The 20,265-nt window shown below is 32.9% G+C and overlaps 2 protein-coding genes across 2 annotated transcripts; both read left to right on the plus strand.

The window, feature by feature from the left end:
- The first annotated feature begins 5,309 nt into the window (after positions 1 to 5,309).
- On the plus strand, positions 5,310 to 6,242 carry LOC141595529 (uncharacterized). Its single transcript, XM_074415494.1, has one exon. The coding sequence runs from the start codon at positions 5,310 to 5,312 to the stop codon at positions 6,240 to 6,242; it is 933 nt and encodes a 310-aa protein (XP_074271595.1).
- A 225-nt stretch (positions 6,243 to 6,467) lies between these two features.
- On the plus strand, positions 6,468 to 7,814 carry LOC141595530 (uncharacterized). Its single transcript, XM_074415495.1, has one exon. It carries the CDS (start codon positions 6,468 to 6,470, stop codon positions 7,812 to 7,814), a length of 1,347 nt encoding a protein of 448 aa, XP_074271596.1.
- The last annotated feature ends 12,451 nt before the right edge of the window (positions 7,815 to 20,265 follow it).

Consider the following 20,265-nt stretch of genomic DNA (forward strand, 5'->3'; position numbering starts at 1 on the left):
TTTATGACATAGGACAACTCCTATGGAGTTCTATGGAATAGAACGATTCCTATTGAACTAGTCCATGCCCTATTTAAACGGTTCATTTGAGGATTTAAAAAGAGATTCTATTTGTCGTTAGTAATAGTGGTTTAGCGGAGACTCGTGTTACAATCAAATTGATATCATATATTAATAGGAGAAGTGATAAAGAACAACATAAAACAACGAGTGGGAAACGAAACATTCATCGTTAATATATGAAAACATTTTAGCATGTTTTAGCATTTATATAATGACCTTCACCCAATTATATATATATGATTCTGAGATCCATTTTCACACAAACATGGGCACGGGAAACCGTTATATCCCATACTTGAATAAATTTGGTGAATTAATTCTTTAATTGATTCTACCTTAGAACTCTCGGTCGATGAATTTCATAAATTCCATGTCTAGCCCCGGAACATAAGACTAGTCTTTATATCCCGTTGAGTCCAACCAAATTTCGCGTGTAATAACGTTTTATTACCCCACTTACCCAATGAAAAATAAAAATACCACGAGAAACCGAATCTACCCCAAATGTTAAAGGGATTCATGGGTCCTACTATTTGGAAATGCTAATCTCAATTTTAAATATGTGAGAGGTCTTGTCGATTTATTATCTATCACTTTTATGTGAACTATATTAGTTAACTAACGATAATTATAATCGACACGGTCGAAAAGGCGATATAAATATATATAAAATGCATGTGATGTTAATGGCGATTTGGCAATGCATGTAACATATAAAGAATAATGCAAAGCAATAAATAAATTTTCCAGTATGACCTTTCCTAAAATAGAAAATCTAATAATCTATTACAAATTCGGAAACCAACTTCTTTGGTCCCTAGAATCTTCATATGGCACGCCTTCTAAGAAAACTCCGTCTTGTCGAAACACATTCCGAATGGCATCATCTTGAAGGAATTCCGGAATTAAAAGTAAAATAAAATACATAGCTATTTCTATTATACATTTGTAATATGAAAAACTAGTAAAAGTAAAAGTGATACAAGATCACATTAAATTACAACCGAATTAATACCCCTTACATTACGGGAAATATCGATTAAAACTAAGGCCACGCTAAGATAAAATTACATAATTCAAAATTATATAAATAAAATATGACATTCATCAATAAAAAAATGCAGCATTATAATATGTGACTAACATGCCAAATTAATGTGCCAAATCGCCCTACTTAAATCTTATATCGTATATAATCCGGTTTTATGGAAATGCGTGATAATAAATTATTAAAATCATAAATCAATACTAAACATTAGACAATAATTCAACTTGGTTTTGTATTATTGCTTATTTAAACTTCTTTTAATCATAACAATTATGAAATAATTCCCAATAAATCATAAAAATTTGAAACAATTCGAAATTACATTTTTATATATGCTGCAAGATTACCAAGATTCCAAAAACTCAATAAACGTTTCCCACAAAATATTTATAATTTACTTCATTAATAAATCGTATAAAATATAACTTTTACAATTTAATTCCAAATTAAACATAAAAATTATGGAAAAATCAAATCAAAATTTTGAAATTTCTTATATAATTTACAGAACCTGGAAATGGCAAAATTTCAACGAAAAATTTGAATTAGTTTTTTTATGACTAATAAAGTTGCCCTTTTATCGATTTTATCACATAAACCTCAATAAAATTTACCAAATCAATCAAAATTAATCATGCAACTTTAGCTCTGATTTCCATATCATATATAAAACTTTAGGGAAAAATTTCATGGCATAAAATTTATTTTAGCTATTTTTGCTAAAAATAGTCGCTATTTATATCATTTTAAACATTAAAATTATAAATCATGCATAATAAATCACATTTATCTCAAATTTTACATACATTCTGTAAAATATTCATGTGACATTATATTAAAATTTCATGGTTTGTTTTGAGGTTCAACTATTTTTAGTCATTTAACCTGCATTTATACCATTTTTATCACATAAAAATCATAAAACATGCAAAACTAATCACAGTGATCCGACGTTTTACATACAATATGAAAAATATACATGTGAGTTCATAATAGAAAATCACGGCCATTAGTGAAGTTTAACTATTTTTAGTAAATAAAAGTTCATTTTACTCATTAAAATGTAATTATTTCACCAAAAATCATTAAAATAAGCAATAATCATCCATAAATCATCAAAATTACCTAAATATATTTTAGGCGCAGCATACATAACATGCAAAATAATTTCGTGGCTTTATCACATAAATCATAAAATTTCTAGTTTTAATTAAGTTACATTTAACTCGGAAAAACCAAACTGATTATGCATGCACGACCTAAGCTCTGATACGACTTGAAAGGATTGAATAACCCTCTAATTAAACTTATTTAATTTATGATCTAAATTACTTTATATTTATTTATTAGATCTAGTGCATGCAAGATAAAAGGAACAAAAGGTGGAAAAATCGATTCCTACTTACATACATGTGAACCGAAATTTGGGCACAAGTGTAGGACTCCTTCCTACACTTGATCTTGAGCTAGAACATATTTGGATATTGAGTAGTATTATCCCTAATTTATAACAATATTACTTGTATTACTACACAAGTAATTAGTAAAAGAGTATTAGTATTTATTGGGAGTTGTAGAGAGGAGTTTTTAAGAACTTTGCATGTAAGCAAAGGAGTAAGAATGAGTAACCAACAAATGAGCACAAAAGTGCCCCTTATATGGGTACCATACGGCACGCGCACATAACAAGTGAAGGTTTTGCTCTTATTTTAATTTTGCATGCAAAAGGTTTGAGTGTAAGAGTAAGAATCATCATTATGGTGTCAGAATCCAATGTCATATGCACATGACTTTGGATGGAAAATTGGACAAAGAAAAGAGTATAATAGTAGTCTCCAAAACCGGTGGCCATGTGCCATTTTGTCCAATTTTTGATTTTTAACATTTGTCCTACAAATGCTTATAAATCATGTGATCAATTATGTTATTAAATTAATTATTAATATAATCATTAAACAATTAAATATTATAATTAATCTAATAATATACACCCAGCACTTAATTAGTATACTACCATTATATCAATATATAACGTGTCTCATAATTACTAGTTAGCTAAATTTACAACTCCTTGTAAATATAAATAACTTATACCTCTACCTCAAAATATCTATAAAACCTCAACTAATTTAGTAACTTAACATTTAATTACTAAATTAAATCTTATTTAATCATATTACAATAAGATATACAATTCAGCTCACAAAAATAAGGGATTAATTAATCTGTATCAAATACAATTAATTAATTATCTATTTCGGTTTCATCCTTTAGGTGTGACCTTAGGGGATCAACTGATCACCACCGTCAACGACAGTAATGTCAAACTTTATTTAGCCAATCACTACCGATTAATGTTGATCAGTTAACTATATAATTGAGTCACCCCTTACGTATTCTTATTATGGGATGTAATTATGTGATCGCACTATTGTTGAGGACACTTACTCTAATAGCTACCGGTGGAAAGGTTTCATCATAATCAATTACTTCTTGTTGATTAAACCCTTGTACCATTAGTCTAGCTTTATTCCTTAATATTTCTCCAACATCATCGAGATGATTGCGAAAGACCCATCTCATACCAATTATAGTACGTTGAGATGGTCTAGGGACCAGATGCCATACATAATAATAATAATAATAATAATAATAATAATAATAATAATAATAATAATAATAATAATAATAATAATAAATATTATTATTATTATTATTATTATTATTATTATTATTATTATTATTATTATTATTATTATTATTATTATTATTATTATTATTATTATTATTATTATTATTATTATTATTATTATTATTATTATTATTATTATTATTATTATTATTATTATTATTATTATTATTATTATTATTATTATTATTATTATATTATCATCATCATCATACATTACTAGTCTTACCATAACTAGTATTACCATACATCTCTTTTACTAATTTAATTATTAAGATAATTATTATTACTTTCCCATATTATTATTTTCTTTTTCTTTTTTATTAATTACCGATACAAATCCCGACCACATCCATATTATACTACTAAATTTCGGTCAACGAAATATGGCACACGGCCCAAGGTCCAATTATTAGCTAAAACCGATTCCCGACTTGCTTACTTCCTTTATTATTTAATTAACGTCATATTTGTAATTGTTATTAGAAATGCCTTTAATTTATTAAATAAATAAATTATTCTCATAAATTACTATCGAAATACGGGGTATTACAGGTCAGATCTCAAGGAGAGAAGTTTATAACCAAATTTGTTTTGGATCTTTTTAACCCAAATTAAGAATTCGTCAAATGTTTGATCTTTAGAACTTAAGAAAAGAAGCCAAAAATATCTTGTAAAGTCATATACAATGACACAAATGTGGCGACTTCCACCTCTACTAACAATGCGCATGGTTTCACACAGGGGCGGATTTGGGGGGGGGGGAGTGAGGGCACGTGCCCTCACGTGACCAAAAAAAAAAAGGACGATAAACACAATACAAACCACACAATCAGTAAACCACAAAATAGAACGCAAAACCAATTTCTCACTGACGATAGGCACAACCCACTGTCCACACCACACATCTGCCGTCCCCGCTGTACCGCCGGCTCGGTATTTCCTCCTGCAGTCACCGGTCACCGGCTGACCATCCCCCCGTCGCGGCGTCGCGGTACAGTGAGCCAGGTATGTGTTCTCAGTTCTTACTTCTTATAATCTTATTAATTCGATTAATTTATTGATTAATTCGATTAATTTGTTCTTATTAGTTATTAGTTTTGATTAATTTGTTCTCCAAATTTAATGAATTTGTTCTTATTAGTTTGATTAAGTTGTTCCCCAAACCCTAGATCCCAAATTTGTGAGTTAGTGACTATAAATGGTTGACAATTGAATTAGATATATACTGAAGTTGCGATTAGCTTCTGGTTGGTATGAAAGAAACCAAGGAAATACAAGTGCTTAATGACCTACGGAGTACATATCAAAACAGTACAACACAACATATGAAGAACAAGCCCGAACAACTACGCAAAAGGTTTTATAACAAAAGTAAAATGACCCGGACCAAACGCAGTTTGTTAGATCGAGTATTTTTTTTCTCAACTCCTTGCAGATCTAAAACTCAAAACAACACTGCTTAGAATTTGTTATTTGTTTTATTGTTTGTAGATTGAATCAACGAAAATGAATAGCTTACAATACTTGTGGAGTCGGAAGTCACAAAAAACTACATCGTCCTCTTCTCCGTTGTCATTAGAACCTCAAAATCTCCCTAATCAAGAAGAGCAAATTAATGATGAGCAAATTAGTGACGGGGAATCCGATAATCCATCAATTCAAGAGGGCAATCAAAGTGAGCATGAGGGTAACTCACCAACTCAAGAGGGTAATCAAAGTGAAGAGTACAATGTTCTCCCTCTTGATCCTCCACATGATCCGGGAAATCGTAAGACAATATCATCTTACCTGGTTAATGATCGAGATGCCTTGAGAAGGATATATATCGGAAAAGGTCCTTGTAGACCTAGACCAAATGGTGAATTTCCTCAAACTTTCCAAGGTAATAAAATGCGTCGCTTCCAAGTTCTTTGGTATGATAAGTATGATTGGCTAGAATATAGTGAGAAAAATAATGCGGCATTTTGCTTTTGTTGTTACTTGTTCAAAGAGCCTTCAAGTATCCCGAAAGCAAATGTGTTGGAGATTGGAGGGTTTAAGAATTGGAAAAATGCGTTGGATAGATTTAAAAAACATGTTGGGAAAGGTACTAGTAGTTCTCACAAAGTAGCGAAACAAAAGTATGAGTCTTTCATTAATAAAAAAGTATCAATAATAGAGATAGTTGAAAAAGTAAGTGATGAAGCTAAGAGTCTCTATAAATGCCGTTTGTTACGCTCTCTTTCTTGTTTAAGATTTCTTTTGAGGCAAGGACTAGCATTTAGGGGGCATAATGAAAAAGCAAAGTCAAGTAATAAGGGTAATTTTCTTGAACTTTTGGATTGGCTTGTTCAAAATAGTGAAAGTGTTGCTAAAGTTGTTCTTGCTAAGTCTACGGAAAATCACCAAGTTACTTGCCCAACCATTCAAAAAGAATTAATTAAATGTTGTGCCCATTAGACTACTAAGCTTATCATTGAGGATCTAAATGGTGATTACTTTGGTCTATTAGCCGATGAGTCTAGTGACGTGTCTCATAAGTAAGAATTAGCTATTTGTTTGCGTTATGTTAATAAAGATGGTAAACTTTGTGAAAGATTTCTTGGGATTGTGCATGTGAAAAATACAACTAGTTTGACACTTTTTGAGAAAATAAAGAAACTACTTGATGGCCACTCATTAAGTATGTCAAACATCCGTGGTCAAGGCTATGATGGAGCTAGTAACATGAGAGGTGAACTTAATGGTTTGCAAAGTTTGATAATAAGTGACAATCCATGTGCATATTATGTTCATTATTTTCTGCACCAACTTCAATTGACATTAGTGGCGGTGGCTAAAGAAAACAAAGATTGTGCCAAATTTTTCCAACATCTTGGAATTGTGCTTAATAATATTGGATATTCTTGTAAACGTTTGGAGATGGTTAGGGATATTCAAGCGGATAAGGTTTTGGAGGCCTTAGCATCGGGTGAAATGGAAAGTGGTAAGGGATTGAATCAAGAACTTGGTTTAAGTAGACCGGAGGAGACTCGGTGGGGGTATCATTTTAAATCAATTGTGAGAGTCATGTCTTTATATGGCACACTTATTAGAGTTTTTGAGATAATTAGTAAAGGGGCTAAATCCGTTGATGATCGTGCTAAAGCCGAAATTGGGATAGATCACCTTGAATCTTTTGAGTTTGTTTTCATGTTACATTTGATGAAAGTGGTGTATGGATACACTAATTCTTTGTGTGAAGCATTACAAAGAAAACATCAAGACATTGTTAAAGCCATGACTATTCTTGATTTAACTAAGAAGCATTTGACAAAGTTTAGGAATGATGGATGGGATCAATTTCTTCTAACGGTTTCTAACTTTTGTGCAAAACATAATATTGAAGTCCCAAATATGGATGATTTTTATGCTCCTCCGGGAAGATCAAGACGCCGTCTTGTCAACGAGCTTAACCTACAACGATTTCGAATTGACATGTTTATAGGTGTTTTGGATAAACAAGTCCATGAACTAAATAGCCGATTTGATGTGAGAAGCATGGAGATGCTAATGTGTATGGCTTGTTTTAGTCCCGCCGATGTTTTTGCTTCTTTCGATAAGGACAAATTGGTTAGACTTGCAAAGTTCTATCCTAATGAGTTTAATGATACCGAGATAACACTACTTGAGTTTGAACTTGATATTTTTGAAAGTGATATGCTAAGGGATTCAAGATTTCATCTTATCAAGAGCCTTGGTGAGCTTTCAATTTTGCTTGTTGAGACAAAGAAACATATTTCATATTCACGTGTTTATTTGTTATTGAAGCTTGTATTGATACTTCCGGTGGCAACGGTAAGTGTGGAAAGAGTTTTCTCCTCCATGAAGTATGTGAAGAATTATTTGCGAAATAGTATGAGCGATGAACTATTAGATAACTGTTTAGTGACTTATATTGAGAGAGATTTTTTTTCACAAGTGAGTGATGATGATGTTATTAGGCGTTTTCAAGATATGAATCCTCGTCGGATGGCTTTAGATTTTTCTTAGATTTTTCCTTTGTAATTTACTATGTATTGACGATATTTGAATTTTAATGTATAAATGTTGTCCGCAATTTTTTTTTCTTACTGTGCCCCCCCTTTACCCAAATCCTGGATCCGCCACTGGTTTCACATAAGTCTATGTGAATGAGTTCAAGAGGCAAGGAAGTGCTAATGACCTTTTTGGATTTAAAGGAGCATTTTACTTGTTTGCCTTTAACACAATCGTCACAAAGTGATTTAAACTCAAATTTGATGTTAGGAATGTCATCTACTAAATCAAGTCTCTTGAGGGTATTAAGTGTTTTAGCATTAACATGACCAAGTCGTTTATGCCAAAGCTAAGGGTCATTCTTTTGAACACTCTGCAGGATAATGTTTGACCCGACAATGAATATAGCTTAGTCATGTAAACATCCTTGACATGTCACATGACATACAATTGTACAATTGACAAAAATAAAATGGACTCCATATTACACATGATGACCGAAAAATTGGTGGGCAATTTTAGATGTTTTGTCTTATTCATTTGTCTATGACATTTGATAGTGACTTGACTATGACAAAGGCTTACACTAATTAGTCTTGTGAAGACAAAAAGGAAAAAGAAAAAGGGCCTAAAAGTCCCCCTACCCACTGGTTTTAGCAAGTAACAATTGAGAGATTTTTCACTCAATTTTTCATTCTCTCATGTTTTATGAAAAACACAACAGTCTCTCTCTTGTTCTTCATAAAAATTATTTTTATGAATCAAATTTGTACAAATCAATCACTAATAATACTAGTAGTAGTATATGTGTATTAGTAATCGATTTTAAGGTAAACCACATTACAAATATCTAGTACATATTATTTTGTGGGATTTTGGGATAGTCTTGGGTGCTACTTATTGGAGGGCTTCTATTTGAAGTCATGGATGATCATCCTAATGTATTTTCTAGCTCAAGAACAAATGAAGGTAGGAGACCTTCAATTGTGCCCATTTGGCCGAATTTTTGATGGTGAGAAAACAATTTTCTCATCTCTTGTTATTTAGTTTGCATGCATAAGATCAACAATTTATTTTATGACTAAATATTTTGAACATATATGAATATGTTAATTAATGAAATTAGTGTATTTTCTAACATTCATCGATTATTCTACATTCACTAGCAAGAAATTCAACGATGTTACCTCGATCACACAATTCTGATATGCTTAGAAGATTGTGTTTCAAACCTTTGACAAGCAACACTTTATCGACACATAGTGACTTTGACTTACCAACGTTTCCAATACCGATGATTTTACCTCGTTTGTTATCACGAAAAGCCACCATGCCACCATCGTAGGCTTCTAGCGAAAGGAATTAGCTTTTATATCCCGTCATGTGACGAGAGCATCCACTATCTAAGTACCAATTGCTGATGCCTCTCGCTAATGCCTATAAGAAATCAAACGTTTAGTTTAGGAACCGAAACAAGCTTGGGTTCCTTATTGATAACGACTTTATTGACTTCTTCCTTTTTAATCCAAAATTGTTTAGCAACTTTAGTGCTTCTTCCTAAGTCAAGAACTCTCTTTTCAAAACCATTAAACTCATGACCAATTTTACCACAATAATTGCAAACGATGTACTCGGGAAGGCCATCATACTTTCTTCTTCGAAAATCAGTTTTGCTTGGGTCCTGGTTTCGAGTGCAACAGTGCGTGTTATTGTTGCATTTGAAACCAAGTCCAGCATTTTTTTGCACGGTTTTCATATTCTTGTGACTGTTTTAGAACAAATTCAAAAACATTCTTAATTCCTTCCCATTTTAAGTAAAACATCTTAGCCTCATCTAGCTCTTTGGTTAATGTTTCAATTTTAGCACGATGATTAAGATTTAGTTGACCTATTTTGTCGAAATAGTGTTTAGCATGTCTTTTTTCATCACCAAGAAGTAAGCCAACTTGATCAAGTTGCTTGTTAACTCTTTTACACAAAGTAAGGTCAGCTAGTAGAGAGTCACGTTCCTTTGTTAGTGAAGACACATGTTTTGTGAGAGTCTCAATTTCATTTTTAGACTCAGATGCAATAGTTGCATTATTTGTTGCATGGATTTGTTCAGCCTTTTCCAGAATTTCAATTTAAAAAAGGAGGTCATTGTTTGATTTTTGCACTCGATCTAAACGCTTGTGACATGACTTGACTCGTCATTCAACATTTCAGCAATTTTGACAAGATCGACTTTTTCACTTTCACATGTTGATAGATCAATCAAAATTTGGTCACGTTCTTTGGTTAGTGAGGACACAGTGCATGCTCTATTGCATGCATTTCATCAACTCTTTTAGCAAGAAACAAATCCTGTTTTCGGAGCTTTTTAATCTCCTTTTTAAGACTCAATGATGAACTAGGTTGATCAACCTCGTTTAGACATTCTTTTAAACAAACATTTTCTTCGGCTATGTCTTCAATTTCAGTTTGCATAGCCTCTAATTGATTGTTTTGGACACGACACTTGTTAGTGAATTGGTCTAGGAGGAGACAAACTTTGTCTTTAGAGAAAGATCGAACCTTTTTCTTGAGCTTATTTACCTCATTGTCTGAATCTGAATCTAAGTCTACGGAGTGAGCCATAAGACATTTGACATTTTATTTCTTTGTTGACTTTGGAACATCATGGATTGATTGGGGAAGAGATGAATATTTTGACATTCCCCAAATGGTTGTCATCACTTTGCTTTTGTACTCTCCCTTAGCAAGCTCACGCTTTTCTATGGACTTAATGTCGTTCCACTTTTGGCATTCCTTTATTTGGTGACCCTTGTCACCAATTTAAAGCAACCAACGGTGGAACTAGACTTCCTTTTGGGAAAGCGTCGTTTGCTAGAATTGTTATATGACCTTTGAGAGTTACGACCATTTATCATGCCAACAATGTTCCTAGTGAACATTGCAAACTCGTCATCTTTATCCTCCTCATCACTTGAGAGAGCATTAAGAAGAGCGAGTCCTTTCCCTTTACATCTTTCACCAGAGCGCTTTATGAGATTTAGTTCAAGTTCATTAAAGGACAACAAAGAAAGGTCTTTAACTTCCTCAATTGTCGTAACCTTCAGTTGCCACTTTTCAGTTAGGCTACGAAAGATATTACGGACTAAATCCCCAGATTCAAAGTTTCTACCTCTTGCGGTCATTGACAATACTAGAGAAACATGAAGACAAACTATTAATTGACTCATCTCTTGCCATGTTGAACATCTCATATTGTTGCATAAGTAGATCAACACAGTACTTTTTGACTTGTGACGTTAACTCATAAGCTTAGGGTGTCCCAAATTTCCTTGGCCGAGTTACATCCGTTATCCGGTTAATCTCTTGTTCACCAATGCCATCTTGAAGGATAGACATGGCTTTAGAGTTTTCTCGACTTTTCTATAATCGGCCTCGACATATTTGTCCTCGCTTTTAGGGGTAATAGTGCCATCAGCATTAGTCATCGAAATAGCAAGTGGACCCTTTTGGATGATCATCCAACATTCATAGTCCGCACTTTTGACATAGTGCTCCATGTGATGTTTTCACCAGAGATAGTTTTCTTCCTTAAAGATGGGATACTTAGTGTATTTTGAATCGTCCATAACTATATGATCAACACTTTGGTTTTAACCAATATCAAGAGCACGAGGCTCTGATACCAATTGAAGAGTTAAGAACGATAAACACCTACGAGGGAGAAGGGGTGAATTAGGTGTATCTTTTAAAAATTATCTTTTACTTAGTTAGAGGCTAACACAAGTAAGATCAATTAAGTATTAGTTTCAGAAACTTAATGGATTGTAAGTTCACAAACAATACAACAGGTCTACGCAACTGTATGAGTGACTGTTGCACAGCACTGATAGCGATATTGATGAAAAAAAGTGGGATGATAAGAGAACATAAAAGTAAATAAACAAACAAGATGATGTTTAAAAATTGGTTTAGCTCCTACTCCGCGGCATACGGCCAACCGTTATTTTATTGCTTGTTTAGAAATTTACTAAAACTTAACTAAACCATTACAATGAAAATAACTCGCCAACCTACTCCGGTTATAATTGTTTAAAGCTACTCCGCTTCAAGACTTTCCCTTGCTTAAAGCTACTCCGCTTCAAGACTCTAAGTTCCATTTCATAGGTTTACAAAGTCAGAATCTCAATGGTTCACTTAAGAACATGGAGATTACAATTAAGACCGAAACACGAGAATCATTGAACATATTCTTTTATGCATCAGTGAAGCGAACTGATACTTGGAGATTTTATAGCTTTGAAAAACAATTGAAGACTTTTGAAAACAGAAAACGGTCTTGCAAATGATTGAAGAGCAAAGCTTAAATGCTGAAAAGATTTGCAATGAGTTTTACAATGAATGCTCTTTAAAAATCTTGTAATAAATGATAAAATGGGATGGATATTTATAGAAGGAAGAAGTGTGTAAGAGAAGGATCTTAACACTTCTTCACTCTAATGTCCATGGGTTTGTAAGATGTATTATCATTTAAAAATATAAAATCAGATTTGTGAGGCTCAAGGTGGCTGCATTTTTTCCTAGGCAAGGAGTGTTTCCCATAAATTATGGGAACTCATAATTTCACCAAAAATGGAAAAAGCAAAAAGCAAAAAACCTATTTTTAGAATGAAAAACCACTTGCATTAATAAGATTAGTATCTTTAATTTAACTTGCAAGCATATTCTTTTTGTTCTTCAGATTTGAGAAATGATATTCCTTTTGAACACAATAAAGCTTTAGAAAGGTTTTAAACACTTGTGAATTTTTCCGAAAATTCTCCATACGTTAGTACCAAAAACCATGCTGCAACAGTCATAGGAACTGTTGCATGGTTTTGCAATCACTAATTCTTAAAAAGGATATTTTTAACTACCTCGATTACAACATTTATTCTAGACAATGGGCATGCTTGACTTGTCTTTCATCTTGGTCATCTTTGGGCTTCTTTGAACAATCATTGGATGCTTCAATTTGCTAAACAATCTAACTAAAAAGCAAACAATTGAATGACAATGAAACTTGGCATCATCAACCAAGTGTCTTCTAACAGTTTCATTTGAAGGGCCTTATTAGGTACTTTTTAGGATTTCATTCCTAATCCGCCAAGAGACTTTGGTAAACAAACTTTATGCCAACCAATTAAATTAGGAGAACGCTGTGAAGGATTCTTATTCCATAAAAAAATCTCTATTAATTTTGTCTAATCTGTTAGGGATACTTGAGGGAAGGAGGAAACTTTGCATTTGAAAGGTTCCCTTCGCAACAAGGTTAGCATTAAGAAGAACCATTCTACCTACTTGCGATAAAGAATTCGCTTTCCATTTCGATAATTGAGTTCATGAGGAATTATAATACTTTCAAATATATTTTTAGTCACTCTGCCGTCAATTAAAGTACAACCTAAGTACTTACCCAAATGAGCATCTTCGTTCATACAAAGAATACCTCTAAAAGACCAAAAAAGTGAGCGGTCAATATTTCTAGTGCACTGGAAAGTCGATTTTTCGAAATTAACAAATTGTCCAGAAATAGTGCAAAATTTATCTAAAATAGATTTAATAGTTCTACAACTCTGGTTAGAGACATTAGCGAAAATTATAGTGTCATCCGCAAAAGTTAAGAATGGAATTTTTTCCAATCCAGGTCCAATTCTAATACCAATATCACTAGATCTAAGATCGATATTCTTTTGTAGAAATCTTGCTAAAAACTTCAGCACACATAATAAAAATATATGGCGAAAGTGGGTCTCACTGTCTAATACCTCGAGGAAGTGTGAACACGTTCCCCGTCTTACATTTACAAGAACCGAGAAAGAAACAGTTTTAATACATTCTATAATCCAAGAAATCCAAGTAGGATTAAAACCTATTTGCGTAAAAGTCTCTTCAATAAGGTTCCATTCAAGTCGATCATATGCTTTCTCCATATCAAGTTTAACAGCAATCCATCCTCCTTTACCTTTTTTACGCTTATAAGAGTTGAAGATCTCTTGCGCTAGAAGGATATTATCTTGAATAAACCGATTAGGTGTAAAAGCACCTTGATAAGGATGTATAACCTTATGTAATAAACTTCGGAGACGAGTTGCTAAAGTTTTTGAAATACTTTTACAAATTGTTGAGCAAAGACTAATTAGCCGAAAATGGTTTGCTGATTAAGAATTATCAATTTTAGGGATTAATGCTCTAAAAGTATGATTGACTTCTTTAAGGAGTTTACCAATATGAAAAAAAAAGCTAAAACTGCTTTAGTAACAGAATTTCCTACTATATCCCAATATTTTCAAAAACATTCTGCGGGAAGCCATCAGGTCCAGGAATTTTACCAGCAGTTAAATTGAAAACAGTTTCTTTAACCTCTTCCTTACTGATCTTACTAGTAAGAAAATTGTTATCTTCATCCGTTATTACCACTAATAGACATAAAATCCTCATTTTTATCAAAATGGCAAAGTTGATTCTTTGTAAACCTCAGTTTGAACTCATTCAATATTTCTTGTTGAATGAGATCTTGGTCAATTAAAAAAACATCATCCTTATTAATAAATTGCTTAATACCATTCTACTACGTCTAATTGTGGCATGATTTTTAAAATATTTAGTGTTATTATCTCCAAAATTAGGTTTATTAATACGAGTTTTTTGTAGCCAATAGATGCGCTTATAGTCAAGTAGGGCATCACGCTTTTTTAGCCATTTCAACAGCGCAACTTCTAAAACCGTTACATTGGATGAACCAAGTTGGTTTTGTATATTTTCTAACTTTTTTTCAGGGATTGAAAGTTGTCTAAAGATATTTCCAAAAGTAGATTGATTCCATTTTTTAGCCTTTTGCTTTAGGAATTTGCATTTTTTAGAAAGGCAAAACATATAAGATCCCTGAAACTGGTATTGCCAACACTTTTTTACCAGCTTACTAAAATCATCTCGAAGAGTCCACATAAGTTCAAATCGAAAAGGAGGGGCTTTCTTTTTAGATTGGTTATGAAACTTCACAGAGATAGGACAATGGTCAGAGCTAGTTAACGCATGATGCACAAACTGCATGTTTGGATAAATACTAATCCAATTAGGAGATGCTAAGGCTCTATCAAGAATTTCAAAAACATTTTCAGAACCGGTTTTCTTTTTTCTCCAAGTAAAAAAATTACTGGAAAAAGGTAGATCCACACAATTAGTATAACAAAAAAACTTTGTTATCTCAAACAACACGCATTCACCACGCCAAATAAGACCTTCAATAACAGTCATAAAATGCAATTACCGTTATTAATTAGAAACACGGAACCGTTATTGCAACGACCGTTGTTAAATATATACCACGGTTGTATACAAACACGCGACCGTTATATAACTTTTTAATCAATAACGGATCTATAATACCGAAATCACAACTCAAGAACCGTTATAAAACTGTTGTTAAATATGTTTATGGCAACGGGTATACTTTTAAGAAACCGTTGATAAATACTAATAACGGTTTCAAATCCGTTGTCCTAGTTTACTCTTGACAACTGTTTAGTGGTTCTAAAACCGTTGTTAAATATTAGAGTAAATTATCAATTATACCCACGTCAAATGCAGTTTTTTACATTTTCTCCCACGTCAAATATTTTTTATAAATTACACCCAAGTTAATAGCTCAGTTTATAAATTTCACTCAACCCCAATTTCCGGCAAAAAAAAATTGAAATGACAATTTTGCCCCCGAGTCTATTAGGCTAATTTTGTTTGACTTTTGAGTTATTTCCCCCCATTTCCCCCTCTCAACCTAATTTCCTCTCAAAGCCAGGGCGGGTCCCACCTTTGAGCTTCATCTTTCTCCTCCATTACAACTTCATCTTCCTCCTCCTCCTCCATTACAACAATAACCATGAAGCCTTCCTCGGTTTCAATCATTTTTTCCTTACCAAATAAAAAAAAAAATTCAAACACCTATACTCCATACACAAATTAAAACTAATAAGCATTGATCCAACCTTAATTAATATCTCCTCCATTTTACTTCTAATTATTTCCCCTTAATGAAAGTACCCCTCTTTCCATTAATTCCCGTCTTTATTAAATATGCACACAAAAAAACCGTAGAAATCAAAACTATCCTCCATTTTGTTGATTTGTAATCAATGGCAAGAATGGGTAAAAAATGGGTACTGGGTTTAATCGAATTGACAAGCTTTGATAAAGGTCGTTAATGGTGTTTTTGAGAGGTAAAGTAGAGTAAAGGAGAAGAAGGTAGGTTTACTTAATTTGGAGTATGAAAAAAAAATTATAAGAAAGATAACCTATTTAATAAAAGAACAAGGGTAAAATCGTCATAAATTTAATGTTTTAAACAAAAAAATTTGAAATTTGACGGAAAAGTGGTCGGAATCCGATATTGGGTGCAATTTATAAACTGAGCTATTAACTTGGATGTAATTTATAAAAAAAAATTGATGTGGGAGTAAATGTAAAAAAGTGCATTTGACGTGGGTGTAATTGATAATTTACTCTAAATATTATATATGATAACAGTTCATTTCGTTATCTTATTTAATTAAATGCCAAAATTTAACAACAGTTTTATTGGGTGCTAAACCGTTGTTATATTTATCAGTTGATGAAACTTTGACAACAGTTCTTCTTAAATTTCCGTTTTTAACATTTTGAACACAGCAACGGTTATCGTTTGTTATCTTATATTTTGGTAGTTTGAATCGGAGGGAAAAAATACCAACGGTTATTTATCTAAATAAAACTGTTGTCAAATAATTGTTTGCAACGGGTTGTTTTTAACCGTTATCGTTTTTAATTTTTTTTTTTTAAATGATTTTAGCCTGTTCTAGCAGCTGCTGAAATGCTATTTTTTCAGCGGTGTTGTAGCAGCTGCTGGAATGCTATTTTTCAGCTATGCACTGCAAAAAATTCAATCCTGCATCAAAATATTACACCCCGTGATCAATTAAACCTAGTTTCAAAACAGTACAAACAGGATGATCAAAAGCCATAAAACACAACTTCCTCAAAAAAACAAAAGAAGCCAATACGCATTGGCTATACACACACACACACACACACACACACACACACACACACACACACACACACACACACACACACACACACACACATATATATACATACGTACATAAAGCATGAGCAAACTATTGATACTCCGCTAATGAAACAACATAACTGACCCACATATTTGTCATCTGATTGATGTCCTCTTGCGAATATTTTGGGGCTTTGTTGAGTATTAATGGAAACTACAATTCAAAATATATATAATCAAAATAGATATAATACATGGAAGTATACATAATTGAACTCAATTTACGTCTGAAATAGTTTTTAAATCACAATAACCCGTATCGGAATGGTAGAAAGTTTTTCGTCGATAACCATCCACATGGACTGACAAACGTAAAAGGTGCATTGTTTGTCATCTAGTGCTTTAGGAGACTATTATATAAATCACACACAAATCAACTGAATTAGATAATCAACCGCTCGCATAAACATTAATTAAATGATACGAGTAATTATTAAGAATACACTTACTATTGGCATGATAAAATTGGGATCAGTGTTGCTTTCATATTTCCCAAGTGGACATAATCTTTTTTTTTTTTTTGCTTCAAAAACACTAATTCATAAATACATATATATGGCTTAAGTCATACAATAACAAATGAAATTATTGAAGGTTGTAAACTTACTCAGTTATCATCCTTACACAACTGTCAGAGGGTTTGCCTTCGCGAGAGTCAATATAGTACACTGTTTTTGTTTCTACTTGGATTGCATGTAGCACCCAATGCTTCTTATTCATTTTGGGACATTGAACTGTTAGTTTATTTACACGCATTTAAGCATGTTAATAATAAATTTATAGAATCGTGATTCATTACAATAATCACATACTATACATACATATTCTAATTGTAGGGGTCAAGCCATAGTTTTTTGGACGACATCAACTGAAGAGCCATACCATTGATTTGTTCTTCATATGAAATTTTGTGCACAGAGAACGCCTTAGGACTCAAAAATCCGTAGACGTGAATTGAGACCTTCCACTCAGCAAACTGATTATTGAGGTACCTATTACGCCACATGGAACGAAGATTGTTATTCTTATTGATAATTTAAACAAACATCATTATTCGTAAATGGAAATAAATAAATACTTTTATTAATAAAACTTACTTCATCCAAATCAAAATGTGAACAACATCTAAATTGTCAAGGTCGAAAAATTCCATCAGTTGCTTCGGGTCCAATATGGCTATATCAGCTGCACCCATAACTTCATTTTCAATGTTAATCATGACTACATCCCCTATAGGTGACCTCTTTATAACCAGGTTGTGCAAAGTCTTCAGCGAAGCAGTTTTCATATTTTTCTTATATTCACACGATTCATAATAAGAATCACAAGCAGGCTTGACTGCAACAACTTTCGTTAACATAGTAGTAATTGCTTTAGCTGCCATCATGGCTTTCCTTAAGTTCTACAAATGTAAAGATTGAAGTACTTACAATATGTTAATATTCATACCCTAATATATTCAAAGAACAAGAAATAATTAACATCTGCATATAGGTACCTCGGGGATGACAACATTGATGAGGTTGGCAGGCCATTGCACATAAGAGCTCAGGGCTTCTTTCAAATACGTGACCTCCTTATTAGGAAATGGTACTTTTACTTCCCCATACTCGTCTTTATATAATTGGGACACTTCCACTTTCCTGCAATTGTGACGAAGGGAATTGTGACGAAGGGGTATACCATGAACCTTAACTTGCTGAAGCCGGTCGTAATTGAACACGTATCCCCTGGCAACAACAACTTTCTGTTTCCCCAGTAAATAGGACAGACGACAAGCCACCTTGCAACCTCCCTTCACCTCAGCTTTAATCAATTAATACACATACATTTGAAATATCATAGATAGTAATTAGACTCTCTAATTAAAATTCAAATTATCTCATAATTTGTTTTAGTTGATCTATGTAACATGCATGCAATATAAAATCATATTAATATAAAAGATGTGGAAAAAACATTTCTCCTTACATTGAGTATGGTAGTATTGGGCACAACCAAGATCATCCATCTTGGTTGTTCTTGAGCCATTCATATTGGCAAGATCCTCTATCTTCAAGTCTCCAAGGTAGAACACCTCCTCTCTTCAGCACCCAAGAACTTACCCCAAAATCTTACTAAAATTAACTAGATATTATATAAGATTGCCTTTGAAAAATATACTAACACTTAGTAAAATATTAGATTTATCCTACTAACACTTAGTATTTTATTTCTAATTTTTAGGATTTTAAAGAGAGGAACACTCTATATTTTTCCACATGCAAAAGTTGAGTTGAGTGGAAAAAATGGAAAAATAAAAGTATAGAGTGAAGGAGGGAGGCCGGTTGAGGGAGTAATTAGAGAGGGAGTTATGGGTTGTGTTTTGTGCCCAATAGAATTAGTCATAGATTAGACAAAACTTGTAATGGGAAGATCACCCAATAGAATGCATGCATTAGTTATAATTGTGTCTAACAACACATAATCACACTACCATTTACACGGTCGAACTGACCCATTTATGTGTCCATTTTGGTTCTTATATTTGTCTCACAAATACGTGTAATTTTTATTTAGACATCGTTTTATGTTTAAATGCTTCCCAATTTATTTCGTCTCAAACACTCCGTAAATATATATGTGTACAGCTACACATATATTTTATATACCAATATTAATCACATTAGTCAATTAGTAGTAATTTAACAATTAACCGTTTAATCGTTAATTCTTGTCTCAAATAATTTATTATTAAATTATCGCATAATTAAATAATAATTTCCGTGCCTCAAGATCACAACTCGATATCTCTCTAAATTAATATAATCGACTAACTCTTAGTCAATTTATCAAGGGACTAACTAAATTGTATCTTATACAATTAATTAGCTTTCGTGTTGGGGTTTGTTCCTTTAGGTGTGACCGAAAGCGATCAGCTGAACACCGCTGTCTCACGATATTAACGTCAAACCCTAGTTGGCCAACCGTTACCGATATACGTTGAGATACAATTGTGGTCACGCCCTATTGTGGAGGACAACTACTCTAACAATCTCCCACATGTTCGAGATAAGTTGTGCGATGATTATAACATACAATTGTGGATAACTCCTTATCCCAACATTATCCTGCTTGTACCATACAAGGGTGTGTTACCGGTTCTCTTGTCTGATTTAACAACAATCTCCAACTCAATGCAAGGTGTCTTTCTGGTCGCACTTGCACATGAACATATCGTGAGTGGTTTTCTCGATCGTGAGTGTGACTGCAAGACCGGAAAAATCTACCATAGATTACTTCCGAGCGTGGCCACGCATATCCCAGTCAGAACTCCTCGAGTGGCCTAGAGAT

Source organism: Silene latifolia, chromosome 8, assembly GCF_048544455.1.
Source record: "Silene latifolia isolate original U9 population chromosome 8, ASM4854445v1, whole genome shotgun sequence".
NCBI lineage: Eukaryota > Viridiplantae > Streptophyta > Magnoliopsida > Caryophyllales > Caryophyllaceae > Silene > Silene latifolia.

What these genes read in the sequence shown, in the direction of transcription:
- LOC141595529 (XM_074415494.1), top strand. Translation starts at nt 5,310, where the DNA reads ATGAATAGCTTACAATACTTGTGGAGTCGGAAGTCACAAAAAACTACA.
- LOC141595530 (XM_074415495.1), top strand. Translation starts at nt 6,468, where the DNA reads ATGTCAAACATCCGTGGTCAAGGCTATGATGGAGCTAGTAACATGAGA.